Source organism: Anabrus simplex, chromosome 2 (genome assembly GCF_040414725.1).
Source record: "Anabrus simplex isolate iqAnaSimp1 chromosome 2, ASM4041472v1, whole genome shotgun sequence".
NCBI lineage: Eukaryota > Metazoa > Arthropoda > Insecta > Orthoptera > Tettigoniidae > Anabrus > Anabrus simplex.
Genome location: NC_090266.1, coordinates 828866349 through 828884414, shown reverse-complemented (window position 1 = coordinate 828884414; position 18066 = coordinate 828866349). Strand labels below are relative to the sequence as shown.

Sequence of the window (18066 nt, the reverse complement as noted above, 5' to 3'; positions counted from 1 at the left end):
CTTACACTAAAAAATATGTATTTCGACATATTTCTCACATCAGAGGCTAAAATGAAGAGAAACTAACCTTTGATTGTATTTGTAGGTACTTTGGGAAAGCAGCAAACATAGATGTCACAGTCCATTCCCATGAAGTACGATCAAAATCACGTTCAGTAAAGTGAGCTGAACATATGGTACTGAAAGGTGTGGGGTACCAATTTTCCCTTCGTATAGCTCTTATCCATTTCTTCCGTCGTTCATTATATTTAGGAAAACTGTAAATGATAAAGGGGCTTCTTAACCTATACTGCATGTGCAAGGGGAAAACAATTCGGCACTGAATATTCGCAAAAACATATTGCTTACCTGTGAAAAGTTATCCCTGGTATTTTCTTTGAAGCTCTGTTTGCACATCCATACGCTACACAAGTCGGCATTTTAAAATCATAACACAAATTCCTTTATTTACTTCACATGTGGCGCACTGTAAGTGAACAGTGTAAGTAGGTGAACTTACACTAACTGGTCTCCAACGTTTTGGTACAAACAACATGGCGGCCGCTTATGTCCACTGACTTCAACTCAGACGCCACATTGCAATCTCTATGTTATTCTGTGCTCGTTGGTCGGGGTATCACCACTGTCACGTTCTTTTGTCAAGTCGATATATCGAAAGAGTGTAGCGGTGAGTACCTGCCTGGAATGTACAAAGGCAGTGCCTAGGCAAGACGCAACAGCAAAAATTCAGTGCAATTAGTGTAGTAATTGGGTTCATTGCAAGTGTGTGAATCTTAAGGAAGCGGATGTGGAGTATATGTTGTCATAGGCGTGTGAGTTTACATAGTGATGCGGTAGTGGTGCCATTTGTTGGTGATATTTATAAACTACTGTAACCGTCCAGGCTTCTCCAGCCCTACTAATTTAATATAATATCATGTTACGCGATATCATTTGATATCAAGTTTATCCGCCATCGGCAATTATTTGTAATAACATATTTATTCAACGTCAATCATTTGTAATCAAGGCATTTTGGAATCATATTGTATATATAATAACATCGTTTTAGTATTTAAATTATTATATTATGTAGGATAAGAATTCATTATATTGTAAATACGGTCAATATGTTGAGACATAGTTGTTTTCATTTCATCTCATATTTGTGTATACGGAGGGTTATTCTTGAAGCTTGGGATTTTGCGTGAGTCATGGGTTTATTTCATGACCAAGGCTAGTAAACAGCGACCCGTGCGCGAGGCTTGCAAGCTGGTCAGCTATATCATCGCCACGCCTTCTGGACTTGTCGAGGAAGAGAAGGGGAGTTGATGCTTCGATCTATCGAATCAGATACTTCGTTGTATATGAGTTTTGAGATTGAACTGTTACCAAGAGTGGGGGTGAGCCCGGATATATACTGATTCTCAACACGAGAACGGGACCTAACGACCTTACAACTTTACAACGTAACTACGAGATACTCCATCACTAGTACTTCTACTGTGAACATCTACTTTGAACGACGTGATTTGATTTTTGAAACAGTGTGTGGTCGCTTCGCGACATAGTTACTTTTGTACAATGTGTTATCGCTTCGATACAGTACTCAGCTGCGGTAATGTTATCGGATCTACGTGAGACGAAACAAGTTTACGGCTTGTGTTATTTTCAGCAAATATTGTGGACGAAGAACTATGTTTAGTTCAAGTCTACGGAATTTTGGTACAAGTCTGTATCGTATAAATAGTATAGCTCAGTTGGATTGAAGCTTACGGCTTGTATTATTTTCAGCAAATATTGTGGACGAAGAACTATGTTTAGTTCAAGTCTACGGAATTTTGGTACAAGTCTGTATCGTATAAATAGTATAGCTCAGTTGGATTGAGATTTCTATTAATATGGAAAAATTCATATCTCTGAATTTTCTCCTCATACGATCAACGCTGATCAGTTTTTACAAGTATAGGGCCAATGTCTAATTTAAAGACTAGGCAAGCAGGGAGTGCTAGTCCAGATAGCCCGTACCATATCAAATAAGGAAGGAAGGATGTCCATGGAGCAAAGTCTACATCCAGAAGAAGAGAACGAGTAACCACGGAAACCAGATGACTTCAACGGAAGCTGCAATTGGTGAGCTTCAATTAGATAAAGCAAGCAATAGTAAATTCAGTAAATTATAAATTCCTCCACGCTTTAAGGAAACTTTTCAGATTCATCTCATTTTTGTTGTATAATAAATTCATTTGTATTTTATATTGCGTTAATTTTCTTTCTTAAGCGATACTTAATGGTTAATTATTTAAAATCCTAACCCTGTGATTTCAATATAAGTCTCTATGCTAGTAAATATAAATTTTGGTTTACAGTTTTATTTAAAACTGTAACCATGGCGCCCAAACATTACATAGAGAAATGGGGAACCATGGAATGTTAATTGTTTCTATTTGCGTGGCAATTTGCGGGCAAGCCACAAATAGTTTATTTGATGTTCATGTGTCCCAAGATAATAACTTTCATCTCCTCAAGAGTTTTGACGAGAGGGAACAGTTACACTACTGCTAACTCTGCAAGAGAAGCTGGACAGTGTAAACAGGTCTACTACTGACATCGAGCGACAACTAGGCAATTGAAGTAATGTTTGTCATGAGAGACTGGATGAAAACAGTAAACTTACTAGTAAACAACAGGGAATAATAGACAGGCAACAAACTATTATAGACAATTTGGTCACCGAAAATAGGCGACTGACGAACATGGTAAACAATCTTGTCGTGAGGTGTGATGACCTTGAACAATATTCAAGGTTTAACACTGGAAATATTTGGTGTTCCGAGTCTCCTAACGAGAATGTTGTGCAGACTGTCATCAATATAGGCAAGGCTTTAGACTTAGATTTGAATGAGGACATGGTTGATGTTTGTCGTCGATTTAAAAAGATTTCTAATCGTCCAACTTCTGGAATTATAGTCAAATTTGTTAGAAGGGCCCATAAAGAACAATTACTCGCCAGGCGGAAGGTCAAGCGAACCTTGTCCACAACCCAGCTCGGCATGTCAACTCCCAACCCAATCTACTGTATATCAATCAGTCACTTGCCCCAGCTAAAATAGTTTTATTTGCAAAGCCGAAGCAGTTGCAATGCGAAAAGGACTATAAATACCTCTGGGTTGGTAGAAGTGGAAAGATCATGATTAGGAAGGTAGATGGAAGTCCTATACATGTTATCAGTAATAATGAGGACCTGAGTACGCTGTGATAGCCATCCATTTGCATATACATTTGTTTTCTTTGAAATTACGGAATTATATGTGTATAAATATTTGCTTTTTATTTTCTAGTAGACGTATTTATAAATCTTTTACTGATATTTGATAGTGTCTGTGAATGAATTAACCATTTATTATCGTGGCCTAAGAACAAAAACTGCTGTACAAAGGGCACTAGGAAAGTTTTTCAATGTGAGTGAACGCTTTAGACTTTTTCAAAATAATTTCCACCACACTCAATACACTTCTTCATACGTCGAAACCAGTCACTGAACCAACTCTGCCACTTTTCTTCGGTTACATTTTCACACTCTTGATTCCATGCTGCCAGGAGCTCCTCGTCGGATGCAAAACGCCGCCCTTTCAGCCCCATCTTCACTTCTCGGAAGAGTGCGAAGTCACATGGGGCAAGATCAGGACTGTATGGAAGGTGATCAAGCACAGTCAACCTTGATCTGGCAAGAAAATCCATTGTTACATTAGCGCGATGTGCTGGAGCATTGTCGTGATACAAGAGCCAAGTGTTGAGCCGTGACCTTGGACGGAGCTGCTTGATAGCCTGGATGACCTGAGGAAGACAAGTCTCACTGAATCACTTCGCAGTAAATGTCCTTTGTGTTTCTAGCACAACCCGAGTCAGGATGCCCCGTTTAGTGAAGAATACTGCAATCATCCTTTCCTTCACTGACCTTGACTTTCGCACAGTCACAGGAGTACCCTCATCTTCAAACAGTCACACCTTTTTCTGGGATTTTGTTGGGACATCGTAATAATAAAGCCAAGTTTCGTCACCTGTAACGATGCTATTGACGTTACGCGAAGTCCCATTTTCAAACTGTTTTAGCATCTTTCGCCACCATTTCACTCGATGTGCCCTTTGTTCCGCCGAAAGTGAATGAGGCACCCATGGGGAACAAACCTTTCTAACATGGAGATGGTCGTGTAGAAGTGAATGAATAGCTGGTGCAGGGATGTGGAGGGTCTCTTCTACCTGCCGATATGTCAACCGCCTCTCTTGCTGCAACATTTTCCTCACAGCTTCAATGTTTTCCTCAGTCACTGATTCAGACGGTCGCCAAGAACGAGGATCGTTAAACCCCAAAATTTCCCCTCTAGAACTCTTTGTACCAGTGGAAAATTGTTGTCTGATGTGGACAGTCTTTCCCCAGCACAGGAGTCATTTCCTCCACGCACTGGTCAACAGTTAATCCACGAGCAAAATTGTAGCGGATAATTGCGCGATATTCACCTTTAGACCATACTGACATCTTAACTTGCTTTCAATCCCAATGCTTGGTAACAACTGGTGTGAAGGTCGCGCCTTACTGTCTTCTAGACCAGTTTTCACCCCTCTTTTCATCCCTCACCATAACAGGGGTGTCCAGCGAACAGTTTTTGCGTATTGCAAAACTTTCCTAGTGCCCTTTATATTTCTTAAAAATCTTATATGTAGTGGTTATGATGTAATTGTACTGACAGAGAATTTTTTGGATCAGGATATTATGGACCGTGAGTTCTGCGATGATCGCTATGTAGTGTTCAGAAATGACACGGATATGCTTTTGTCTGGGAAGACTAGAGGTGATAAGAGTTTTAGTAGCTGTCGAAAAGGGTTACAAATCCAAACTGTGTTCTAATTATAACGATCAACAGTGTGAATCAATAACTCTTTACATTTAGGGTCATACGCCTAAGTTATTCATAAATGCTGTGTACATTACTCCGTCTTATAAAATTTCTGTATATGGATACTTCAATTACGTTGTAAACATAAAGAGGGTCTTATAACATCTGGCTGCCTTATTGTCGGTGATTTCAACATACCTACAGTTATTAATGTCAGTTATAACTTTAATGAAGGATCAATGACCAGTCGTCGTCTGTTTCAGTTCATCTCATACCTTGGACCAGCATCACGTAACAATATTCAAAATTGTAATTTCAGGACATTTTTTTTTGCTATGGGCTTTACGTCGCACCGACACAGACAGGTCTTATGGCGACGATGGGATAGGAAAGGCCTAGGAGTTGGAAGGAATCGGCCGTGGCCTTAGTTAAGGTACAGCCCCAGCATTTGCCTGGTGTGAAAATGGGACACCACGGAAAACCATCTTCAGGGCTGCCGATAGTGGGATTCGAACCTACTATCTCCCGGATGCAAGCTCACAGCCGCACGCCTCTACGCGCACGGCCAACTCGCCCGGTTTTCAGGACATTAGATTTAGTATTAGGTAACATTCAAGTTAAACTGAAGAATGACGAATAACGAACGATGACGAATAATTATCCTCTAAATGCGGAGAATTTATGGTACCGTCCCCACCCTTGATTTCGGACTGAGCTATTCCGAAATTGTACAGGAATAAATGGGACTTTTCGATAAACAATTATAATAATGAGATTAGGGGTTTTGATATCTCAAAATATAAATTAACAAATGGTTCCCTCCAATGATCAGATTAAACTTTTCTGATAGCAAGTTGGTACTGTCATAGCGTGTTCGCTGAACATCGTGACATGTAGTGAGACGGTGAGGCAACGCTAAAAGAGATAAGAGTTTTAAGTGTCGTTGTACTTACAGTTGTCCTGAGTTCTGAACGCCGATGGTTGACCCTTGCATATCGACTTTATTTCTTCTATTACTATTCTTGTGATTGGTGCAACCAGACTGGGAGGACAGTTTCTGAAACAGAACACGGATGCCTCAGGTAAGTACTACGCAGATGTATATATTGTACATTTCATAACAGCATACTGGTCACAGATACAACAATGCACTAAAAGAAGTAAAATTACACAAATGTTCACTCTTAAACCATTAAATAATAGTTCAGAAGTATTTTAATCCTACACAGCGGCACAAGTTAACACTGATCGGTGTCCTCAAATGAAACAATGGTAAGGATTTAGATCTTGTTTGGAAGTAGTTGGAGTGGAGTCTTCTTCTTCGGAAGTAATACAGGAAGTCACCTGAAAAATGTTCTGATATAAGCGTTAATCGTGAAAAACACCTTTAGGCACATTCCACAATATATCCTTAGAATTAAAAGTGCAAAATATTCTATTATTATTATTATTATTATTATTATTATTATTATTATTATTATTATTATTACTTGAACTTTCATTCCTTACTAATAATATAGTGGGCCAAGAGATTTTACAACATTTAAATGTAAAAATAAGACTAAAACAAGAGATCTGTCAATTTTATGAACCCAGAGGACACGCTGAAAGATGGGTAATATTTTCCCCCGTATTTATTTACAGGGAATTATAGATTGCATACATACATACATACATACATACATACATACATACATACATACATACATACATACATACATACATACATACATACATATGCATGTTTCAGTTGTGTGAGCTGTCACTAGCGGAAGATAGGCAAGCTGTTTGCTACACCATTTGGATCCACCATTCAGAGCAGGTTTGTAAAAATATGACAACAAAACGGAAAATAAAATATTTCTGGTAAGGGATTATTTTGATGAGAACGAGACCAATGCGTCGTAATTAGTTTTTGTCTGGATTGAATGGCTACTGGATCTTGCCGGGGCTTCAATAAGGGAATTGAGATGTTATTCCTGTGATATGTGCAATCAGACTACGAGGACAGATTCTGAAACAGAAGTGGGCAGGTCGGTCTGTGGGGTTTTGGTGTGGAATCATCATTAGTATGTACGCCAGAGATGGTAAAACAGACCTCAGTACCTAGAGTGACTGGTACGAGCGAGAAAGACGTGGTCTGATAGATTCGAGCACTGTGATCAAGTGGCAGGGTAGAACATCAAGACTGGTGGAGAATTTTGGGAAGGGAAGACTCTTGGGTATTAAGAAGGGTCAACGGCAACAATTCGAGTTATCCCACGTTCTAATTGATAGTGGTGGATTCTAAGCAGATCTGCCAAGTGGTTCGATCCATACATAGTACCTGCAAGTCTTCGGAGTAAGTTACATCGTTCATGACGGAAAAACATCTTCAGGGCTGCCGACAGAGGGGGTTAGAACCCACTCTCTCCCGAATGCAACCTCACTGCTACGTAACGCAAACCGCGCGGCCAACTCGGTCGCTCGGCAAGCAAGGAGGCTTATTCGGTATGCAAAAGAGTAGCATTGTAGCAGTTGTCCAATTGGATGGAATGTATCCTATTCAAAGAATAACGTTACAATGGGTAATGAATGAAAAACTACAACCTGTTTTCCAGTCATTGAGCGGGTCAGGGATGTAATGAATGAGTCATATATAGGCTGTTAGTACGATGGGGTCGCCACTCCCAAAGTGATTTATTAATGACTGACAGATGCTATGAAATGAGAATGGAGAGTGGTGCTGGAATGAAAGATGACAGGGAAAACCGGAGTACCCGGAGAAAAACCTGTCCCGCCTCCGCTTTGTCCAGCACAAATCTCACATGGAGTGACCGGGATTTGAACCACGGTATCCAGCGGTGAGAGGCCGACGCGCTGCCGTCTGAGCCACGGAGGCTCCTTACAATGGGTAATAAATAATGTAAATAAAAGACGGGAGTGATTCATTGAGATGGCAGTATCGAAGGCAGTCTGCTCCAGATAAAGTGTTTTAGAGTATGAGTTGGGCGATATAAATGTCTACAAAAGTAATACGATCGTTCAGTGATTAAACAGGATGGCCTTTCCTCGATAGCAAAACGCAGGAAGGTGACTGGGGCACTGATAAGAAGAATAGTAGGCTAAGGAGGAGAACGCGTTTTGCGTTGCGTTGCCTCTAGCAAGCGAAACAGATCTCAAAGTTTAAATGCCGAAGTTACCACTACGCTGCTCGATCCTTGCTCATTATAGCACGCATGAAGCACCAAAACACACGCTCGTTGAAAACGTGAACATAAAACATGACAATTTCGCTGTGCTGCGCGGCATGGCGGAAGTGTTCTCTCTTTCTCTTTTTCCCTGTGAGCCAAACAGTTGTCAGTGTCTCACACAGAACGCAGAGAACGAAGGCGACGTTCATAAACGCGGAATACGCTGATATTCATTACGTGTACGGTTTGTGAAAATGTAATGCCATAACAGCCGTAAAGGAATATAGACATCGATTTCCAAAACAGATAGCAACCTCACGACATTTGTTCGACATAGTGCAACGCAACGTACCAGAAGTAGGTACAGTAAGAGGGAGATCATTAGCTGTGTGGACAGGATGTTGAAATAGAACGAGACGATGTAAACTACTTCTTAGATCAGCACTCACCACGGCGCAGTTCAAATCGGCATATCACAAAGTACGGCATGGCGTATTTTATATGAGAATGGACTACACAAATTCATTTACAACCTGAGCAAGTACCCCAGCTTGGGGATGATGAAAAATGGCTCCCTTTCTCTACGTTACTGCTGTATAGACTTCGTGATGAGCCAGATTTTCTTAGCCAAGTATTGAGGTCGGAAGAAACACAATTCATGAGCGATGGCATACAGCATACGTATGGGCTCTGGGGAACTATCATTCTGTGCGAGATTCCTCCTATGAGGAAATAATTTCAATTAACGTCTGGGCGATAACAGTGTGGAATACTTTGATCAAACCCTTCCTGCTGGAAGGACGTCTCGATAGTATCACTATCTCCACTTCCTTGAAGAGATATTGCCGGGATTTTTGTAGGAAATTCCTCCCAATGTACACCCCCACATGTGGTTTCAACAAGACAGTGCCCCTCGCTATTACTCCTACCATGATCGTCAATGGCTGAACACGAACTATCCCGGAAGATGGATTGGTATTGATGGACCTGATGATCTAACTTCCCAGACACTCTAATTTAACAACTCTGGATTTATTTCTGTGGGACTCTATGAAAGAGTCGATACACGCCATGGACGTTCGTTCCCATGAAGACTTCCTCAATAGCATACAGAATGCTGCAGGTAATATCAGACGTCACCCTTTGTTGGTAAGCAGGGTAGTCCGCTCCATGAGACAGCACGTTGCAGCAAGCAGCTAGCATGAGTGCCGACGGAGATCACTTCGAGCAACTCCTGTGACGTCGTTTCTCGCTCTGTTCAGCGTACAACCCGTTACACACCATCAACAGTGTGCCGATAGGCTGCAGTGCGAAAAGTTCTCGTGAACACCCACTATCCACATCTACACTTGAATGGTGTATGAGTGTTACTAAGAAGTGATAGTTGCTCTAGCGTCATCAGATGCAGGCCTAGATGCGCAATTGCTATCTTAGCAGCATATAGTTTTGGTACAAAGACTGTAGGGAATTGGACTATCCACCTTAGCTTTGTTATCTTCCTTATCACCTCCCGAATCACCTCCTTGCTTTTTGCCATAGAAGAGAGACTTACCCTGTAGATGACATGGATGATAGATGTTGGAAGATGTGGTCGTTCTTTTATGGAGTTGTAGATATTGTCAGCTTGATCAGAATTGGAGTCATTGTTGTAGCTGAAAAGAGCCTCAAAGCGTTCGCCAAAATGTTTGCTAAGTTTCCAAAATCTACCGGGAAAAATTATCTCCAGTCCGCTGGTACTACTAGGTGGGAATGAAATAACTGAAGTAAACCATGAACACAAGGAAGTGAGGGAGGTCTAGAAGAAGTCATGGAACACAAAGGTGTGCGACGATTCGATGCCTGGATGATGGGTTCACTTCAGAATGCGAGTACAATGACTGATCCATTCGGCAGTATTAAATGGGGGCTAGAATACTGGAGCTGTTCCGTTCTATGAAACTACGACGGTGGTCAGAGAGTTCAGAAGATGGGAGACGTCGTGTGGGGTGGGAGAGAAAGGGAATTAAAACAGCATTATAATCTCTACAATGTTGAGTAATACCTTGATCTGTAGGAGATGAGCTATAGTGTTGAGAGCAATAGTGGCTCTGTTACTGTGCCAGTATGCTTCTACCCAAATGACCAATTATTGATTTATTTGAGTGTACAACACCTGGCCTCTCTTTTGTCGGCGTGACACGTGTTCTTATTTGTCTCAGTGGAGCGGCGAGATGTTCTCGACCGAGAAGGGACAGACCTGCACGACACAAAAAGAAATAAATAAACCATGCACCCTAACAACTGACTCTCACCTAATAAATGAAAGGATAATGTAAGATATCACCAGGAAGAGTTAACAGCGCGATCTATCGTAATTAAAAATGCATGCGTCAATATGAAACTTTTTTTGTTATTTGCTTTACGTCGCACCGACACAGATATGTCTTACGGCGACGATGGGATAGGAAATGCCTAGGAACAGGAAGGAAGCGGCCGTGGCCGAGAAGGGACAGACCTGCACGACACAAAAATAAATAAATAAACCATGCACCCTAACAACTGACTCTCACCTAATAAATGAAAGGATAATGTAAGATATCACCAGGAAGAGTTAACACAGATATGTCTTACGGCGACGATGGGATAGGAAATGCCTAGGAACAGGAAGGAAGCGGCCGTGGCCTTAAGTAAGGTACAGCCCCGGCATTTGCCTGGTGTGAAAATGGGAAACCACGGAAAACCATCTTCAGGGCTGCCGACAGTGGGGCTCGAACCCACAATCTCCCGATTACTGGATACTGGCCGCACTTAAGCGACTGCAGCTATCGAGCTCGGTCAATATGAAACTAGGTCATACAGTAATAACTAAGTAATATTGCATGCGTTAGGAGATGAAAAAAGCCAATTTTGGAAATCCTATTGCTAAAATTCTGATTATCAATCCTAGTTGACTTAAAGTTACAACATTAAGAATATAATTTATACTTCATTCTCGGACAAGTTACGTGTGACTTTACCGCTAATTAAATCAGACGATTATAAAAGAATTCAGTATCTGAATTGGACCTGTATTTCCGACCACTAGTGAGGGGAAGTGCTCTACTTAAACGAAACAGAACATGTGTTCATACTCATTCTGATTTAGAACGTCGCTACGACTCTCACTTCGATTCAGAACGTCACTACGAGCTCTCATTCCGACCCGACGGCCGCAGTGGACAGTGAGGCGAACTGTTCGATGCCAGACGGGAGCTTATAGAAGTGTGCTTGCTTCCACAACACAAACGTAAAACTACTTAACCAACAGACGTCGAATGTGATTAATTATTAGTAAGAAAGTAGGTATCATTCCATAATATTGAAAGGAACTGTGCCCAGTATTATTTCTAATTGTCTTGTACAAGTTTCAGTGAATTACTATGGATCTGCGGCCGTGAAGAGGATCTCTACAATGAGCAGAACACAAGGATGGATTTCATCACCGTGTTCAACATGTATTCCACTATGAGCTACTAAGTCATCAGACAGTCGCCAGCGGAGAATAAATGCAGGGACATCCACCTTAAACATGTCAATTGCGCGCGGCTGTCAGCTTGCATCCGGGAGATAGTCGGTTCGAATCCCACTATCGGCAGCCCTGAAAATGGTTTTCCGTGGTTTCCCATTTTCACACCAGGCAAATGCTGGGGCTGTACCTTAATTAAGGCCACGGCCGCTTCCTTCCAACTCCTAGGCCTTTCCTGTCCCATCGTCGCCATAAGACCTATCTGTGTCGGTGCGACGTAAAGCCCCTAGCAAAAAAAAAAAAAAAAAAAAAAACATGTCAATTAAGGACGACTTCCCATCACTCAACGTGAAGTCCACAGTTTAAGTTAAGTCGATTACATCTCATACTAGATATCTGTTCTATGTAGTTGTCTATCTCTTATTTATTCTTGTGGTGTGGTCTTGTAGCCTATAATTTGCTCTATTAATTAATTAATTAATTAATTAATTTCTTCTATCAATTACTCTCCAGATGAAATGTGTTGAAATGTGGATTTCCGTTTGGATATTTGAGTCATAGGGAATTGCAGGTTTTCGTAACCACGTGTTACGTACTCATGACAGTGGTAAATCATTGAAAGTTTATCAGTGTGTCATCGTGATCATCCTTAAACATTTAAAGAATATTATATTTGTGAACTGACATATTCAATAGGAATGTATGTGGTAATATTTTCCATTTTAGATCAATATTTCGGTAATATCTGGAGCTTACATTTATGCCTCGTGGTGATTGATCTTCGTGTCATTTGGGATATTAATTCAGAGATCAGGTAATCGTTTAATTTTGGAGTATATGAGTAAAAGTATATGATTAAGAGTGTTAGATTTGACCTTCGAGATCGATTTCGACAAATTGAGTCTTATTTCTTGTGTGATACTTTGTGATTTTCCTGACCACGGGTTTTATGTGAGTAGTATAATTGGACAGTTCTGGCGCCTCCGCCGCATCCTCCGCCGCCTCCTCCTCCGCCGCCGCCGCCGCCCGCGGGAAATTTGAATTTTGGCGGGAAATTTGAATTTTGGCGGGAGATTTGAATTTGTAAACAAAGCCACGTGCTTTTTGACAGCTGTCATCGACAACAACGCATCGCTAACCTCACTGCTGCCATCTTGACGGGCCTAAACCTCACTAGTACCAACTTAACCTAACTAGCGTGAGGTAAACAAAGCCACGTGTTTTTTGACAGGCACGTGCTTTTTGACAGACAACAACGCATCGCTAACCTCAGTACTGCCATCTTGACGGGCCTAAACCTCAGTAGTGCCAACTTAACCTCACTAGCATGAGGTAAACAAAGCCACGTGTTTTTTGACAGCCACGTGCTTTTTGACAGATTTGTAAACAAAGCCACGTGCTTTTTGACAGCTGTCATCGACAACAACGCATCGCAAACCTCAGTACTACCATCTTGACGGGCCTAAACCTCAGTAGTGCCAACTTAACCTAACTAGCATGAGGTAAACAAAGCCACGTGTTTTTTGACAGCCACGTGCTTTTTGACAGATTTGTAAACAAAGCCACGTGCTTTTTGACAGCTGTCATCGACAACAACGCATCGCTAACCTCAGTACTGCCATCTTGACGGACCTAAACCTCAGTAGTACCAACTTAACCTAACTAGCGCGAGGTAAACAAAGCCACGTGCTTTTTGACAGCCACGTGCTTTTTTGACAGCTGTCATCCGCCATCTTTAAACTACAGAGCACCGTGCTGCCCTCTTTCGTCACCTGTCATCGGCAGTGCTGCCATCTTGACGGGCCTAAACCTTAGTGCTACCAACTTAACCTCACTAGCTCGAGATAAACAAATCCACGTGCTTTTTGACAGCCACGTGCTTTTTTGATAGCTGTCATCCGCCATCTTTAATCTATAGAGCACAGTGCTGCCCTCTTTAGCTACTTACCTTTGAAATGTGGTGGCGGATAATTTGAAAAATGCTTTTCGACAAGCAGCCATCTTTAATCCAGAGAGAACAGTGCTGCCCTCTATGTGGTGGCGGCAAATTCCACGTGCTCTTGTTTGAAAACAAACTCACGTGATTTATTGACAGCTGTCATCTGCCATCTTTAATCTATAGAGCACAGTGCTGCCCTCTTTAGTTTGAAATGTGGTGGCGGTAAATTCCACGTGCTCTTGTTTGGAAACAAAGCCATGTGCTTTTTTTTTTTGACAGCTGTCATCCGCCATCTTTAATCAACAGAGCACCGTGCTGCTATCATGCGGGCAATTTCATCACCTGTCATCCGCCATCTTTAATCCACAGAACACCGTGCTGCCCTCTTTACGGCTACTACCTTAAGCATGTAGTAGCGGGCAATTTGAAAAGTTCTGTTAGCTGTCAGCCGCCATCTTTAATCAAGAGTGCACCGTGCTGCCATCTTTAGTTGAAATGTGGTGGCGGCAAATTCCGCGTGCTCTTGTTTAGTAAACAAACTCACGTGCTTTTTTGACAGCTACCATCCGCCATCTTTAATCAACAGAGCATAGTGCTGCCCTCTTTAGTTTGAAATGTGGTGGCGGCAAATTCCACGTGCTCTTGCTTGGTAAACATAGCCACGTGCTGCTGTCATCCGCCATCTTTAATCCAGAGAGCACCGTGCTGCCCTCTTTATCGTAGTAGATGTAAATTCGTCACCTGTCATCCGCAGTGCTGTCATCTTTAGCTAGATACCTTTGAAATGTGGTGGTGGATAATTTAAAAAGAAAAATTCTACAGCAGCCATCTCTCGGCGCTAATTGCATAAGATGGCGGCTATACATAACTCCTTAAGTGTGCTTACGCAAGATGGCTGCTATACACAGGTTCTTATGAGACTCCCTTGGGATGCTTGCGCAAGATGGCAGTTATACATGGCTCCTTATGAGATGCCCTAGGGATGCTTGCGCAAGATGGCGGTTGCTCTTATGAGGCGGCTTAAGGGTCCTTGTACAAGATGGCTTGAGACGCCCTAAGGATGCTTGCGCAAGATGGCGGACACAAGATGGCGGCTATACACAACTCCTTATGAGACGCTTTAAGGGTGCTTGCGCAAGATGGTTGCTACTCTTAGCTTAGAGGCTAACGTGTCGTGCTAGTTCGATTCATTAAATTTAGGGCTTAAATGCAAAATGTTAAATATATCGAAAACGGTGCACCGTAGAGCAAAACGGACAAAATTTTTCTGCCTAATACCTAGGTTCGCAGTATGAGGAACAAGTAAAACATAGTCTAATGATGGGATCAACGGTTCGGTTCCTACTTAGGCCCTTTGGCATTTGCTCTGTTTTAGCTTGTATTGAAGCGAGTCTTCGTAACATGATCAGGTCTAGCTATGGTAGAGAGTATAACGTACCGTGCTGGTTCGATTCATTAAATTTGGAGGCTTAAATGCAAAATGTTAAATATCTCGAAAACGGACAAAATTTTTCCGCCTAATACGTAGGTTCGTAGTATCAGGAACAAGAAAAAACATAGTCTAATGATGAGATCAACGGTTCGATTCCTACTTAAGCCCTTTGGCATTGGCAGCTATCTATTTCTACAAGATGGTGGCTGCTCTTATGAGACACAAGATGGCTTGAGACGTCCTAGGGATGCTTACGCAAGATGGCGGACACAAAATGGTGACTATACATAGCTCCTTATGAGACGGCCTAGGGGTGCTCGCACAAGATGGCGGCTACTCTGATGAAGAAAGCTAGCTTAGAGGCTACTGCGCAAGATAACAGCTGCTGTTATGCATGCGGTGGAGGGCAATTTGAAATTCTATGTGCTTAATCAACAGAGCACCCTGCTGCCCTCTTTAGCTGAAATGTGGTGGTGGATAATTTGAAAAATTCTTTTGACAGCTATCATCTTTAAAAACAATGGCGACTATACATAGGCTGTTAAGGCCTTATCATTCTCCTCCTCCTCCTCCTCCTCCTCCTCCTTCTCTACCTCCTCCTCCGCCTCTTATGTCAAGGCATAGCTTTATATCGAACAAGTTTAAACCTGCATCGCGAAGGCAAGCGTGTGCAGCGATAACATTATTGTACATGTTTAGACTTTCGAAACATAAGAAGAGTAGAATCAAACGCTGTACTCGATACGACATGTGATCAGAACATTGATTGATGCGTTCAGAAAACAAAATAAGTGATCAAGACTAGAATCGAACACTGTACTCAATACATCATGTGTTTAGAATATGTCATGGGATACCCTTGTTCTAAGAAGATCAGATTGAAACATAACAAGACTAGAATAGAACACTGTAATCGATGTTGTTAACTTCAACATGTGATCAGAACATTGATTGATGTGTTCAGAACACAAAATAAGTGATCATGACTAGAATCGAACACTGTACTCGATACAACATGTGATCAGAACATTGATCGATGTGTTCAGAACACGAAATAAGTGATCAAGACTAGAATCGAACACTGTACTCAATACAACATGTGTTTAGAACATGTTAGGGGGTACCCTTGTTCTAAGAAGATCAGAATGAAACATAACAAGACTAGAATCGAACACTGTAATCGATGTTGTTAACCTCAACATATGATCAGAATATTGTTTGATGTGTTCAGAGCAAAAGTACAATTTTGATGATTTGCTTAGTGTAGAATCAAAAACTATGGAAACACACTGTGCACATATCGCGTAGCTAACTCGCTCAGTAAGCAATATTGCAAAACTACAACTTCAATGATTTGCATAGTGTAAAAATCAAAAACACACTGTACCCATACTGCGCAGCTAACTCGCTCGGTAAACGATATAGCCAAAGTATAACTTCAAATTATTTACCTTCCATCATTCGTCTTGTGTGTAAAAATCAGTCGAACAAGTTATCACATAAACATGGCTGAAAAAAAATCGTGATAGGGTATGGAACCCAGGGGTTACATCTTATCAGAAGGGCAAAAAGGATGAAAGGACTCTTCCTCCTCCTTACCGCACATTCCTTGTAGGGCTAATTGGCTGAAGGGCTAATGGGCAAAAGGGCTAAAGGGCTAATGGGCTAAAGGGCTAATGGGCTAAAGGAGCAACAACCTCGTCGATCGCTATCAGCAAGAACGCTTGTACTTTGTTAAGTGTAGAAAATTAATCTTTATTTGTAAATGGTTTCATGTTCGGAACAAGGAATGGAACCTAGGGGTTACGTCTTACGTAATAAAATCCCCGAGGTGCGATGAGTTACGTTTTTCGAACTAGTGTTTGGAACACTGAACTTTTCAAGATGATAGCAGAGAGTTTAGCAATGTTCTGTTGTTGGATTTTAAATTCCGCGCTACAACATGGATAAGGTGGTAGCCTTGAGGTTTACCGCCCTAAAGATGGCAAGAGTGAGGTTAACAATGTTCTGTTGTTGGATTTTAAATTCCGCGCTATAACATGCATAAGGTGACAGCCTTGAGGTTTACCGCCGTAAAGATGGCAGCAGTGAGGTTAGCGACGCTCTATTGTCCTCCAAAGTGAGGTTAGGGTTCGTCAAGAAGACAGCTGTCAAAAAAGCACGTGGCTATGTTTACCAAACAAGAGCACGTGGCTGTGACGTCACGGTCACGTAATCAATCCTTAGCTCGACGTCGCTAAGAGCAGCATGTTCTAAACACATGTTGTATTGAGTACAGTGTTCGATTCTAGTCTTGATCACTTATTTCGTGTTCTGAACACATCGATCAATGTTCTGATCACATGTTGTATCGAGTACAGTGTTCGATTCTAGTCATGATCACTTATTTTGTGTTCTGAACACATCAATCAATGTTCTGATCACATGTTGAAGTTAACAACATCGATTACAGTGTTCTATTCTAGTCTTGTTATGTTTCAATCTGATCTTCTTAGAACAAGGGTATCCCATGACATATTCTAAACACATGATGTATTGAGTACAGTGTTCGATTCTAGTCTTGATCACTTATTTTGTTTTCTGAACGCATCAATCAATGTTCTGATCACATGTCGTATCGAGTACAGCGTTTGATTCTACTCTTCTTATGTTTCGAAAGTTTAAACATGTACAATAATGTTATCGCTGCACACGCTTGCCTTCGCGATGCAGGTTTAAACTTGTTCGATATAAAGCTATGCCTTGACATAAGAGGCGGAGGAGGAGGTAGAGAAGGAGGAGGAGGAGGAGGAGGAGGAGAATGATAAGGCCTTAACAGCCTATGTATAGTCGCCATTGTTTTTAAAGATGATAGCTGTCAAAAGAATTTTTCAAATTATCCACCACCACATTTCAGCTAAAGAGGGCAGCAGGGTGCTCTGTTGATTAAGCACATAGAATTTCAAATTGCCCTCCACCGCATGCATAACAGCAGCTGTTATCTTGCGCAGTAGCCTCTAAGCTAGCTTTCTTCATCAGAGTAGCCGCCATCTTGTGCGAGCACCCCTAGGCCGTCTCATAAGGAGCTATGTATAGTCACCATTTTGTGTCCGCCATCTTGCGTAAGCATCCCTAGGACGTCTCAAGCCATCTTGTGTCTCATAAGAGCAGCCACCATCTTGTAG

The 18066-nt window shown here is 41.7% G+C and overlaps 1 protein-coding gene across 1 annotated transcript in view; it reads right to left on the bottom strand.

Annotated features, from left to right (window-relative positions):
* The window catches only part of LOC136863702 (protein phosphatase 1E), a 529192-nt gene that overhangs the window by 260126 nt on the left and 251000 nt on the right, over positions 1 to 18066 (bottom strand). The window contains exon 2 of the mRNA XM_067140060.2: positions 5828 to 5931. Coding sequence (XP_066996161.1) covers positions 5828 to 5931 — 104 coding nt within the window. The remainder of the gene's footprint in view (positions 1 to 5827; positions 5932 to 18066) is intronic.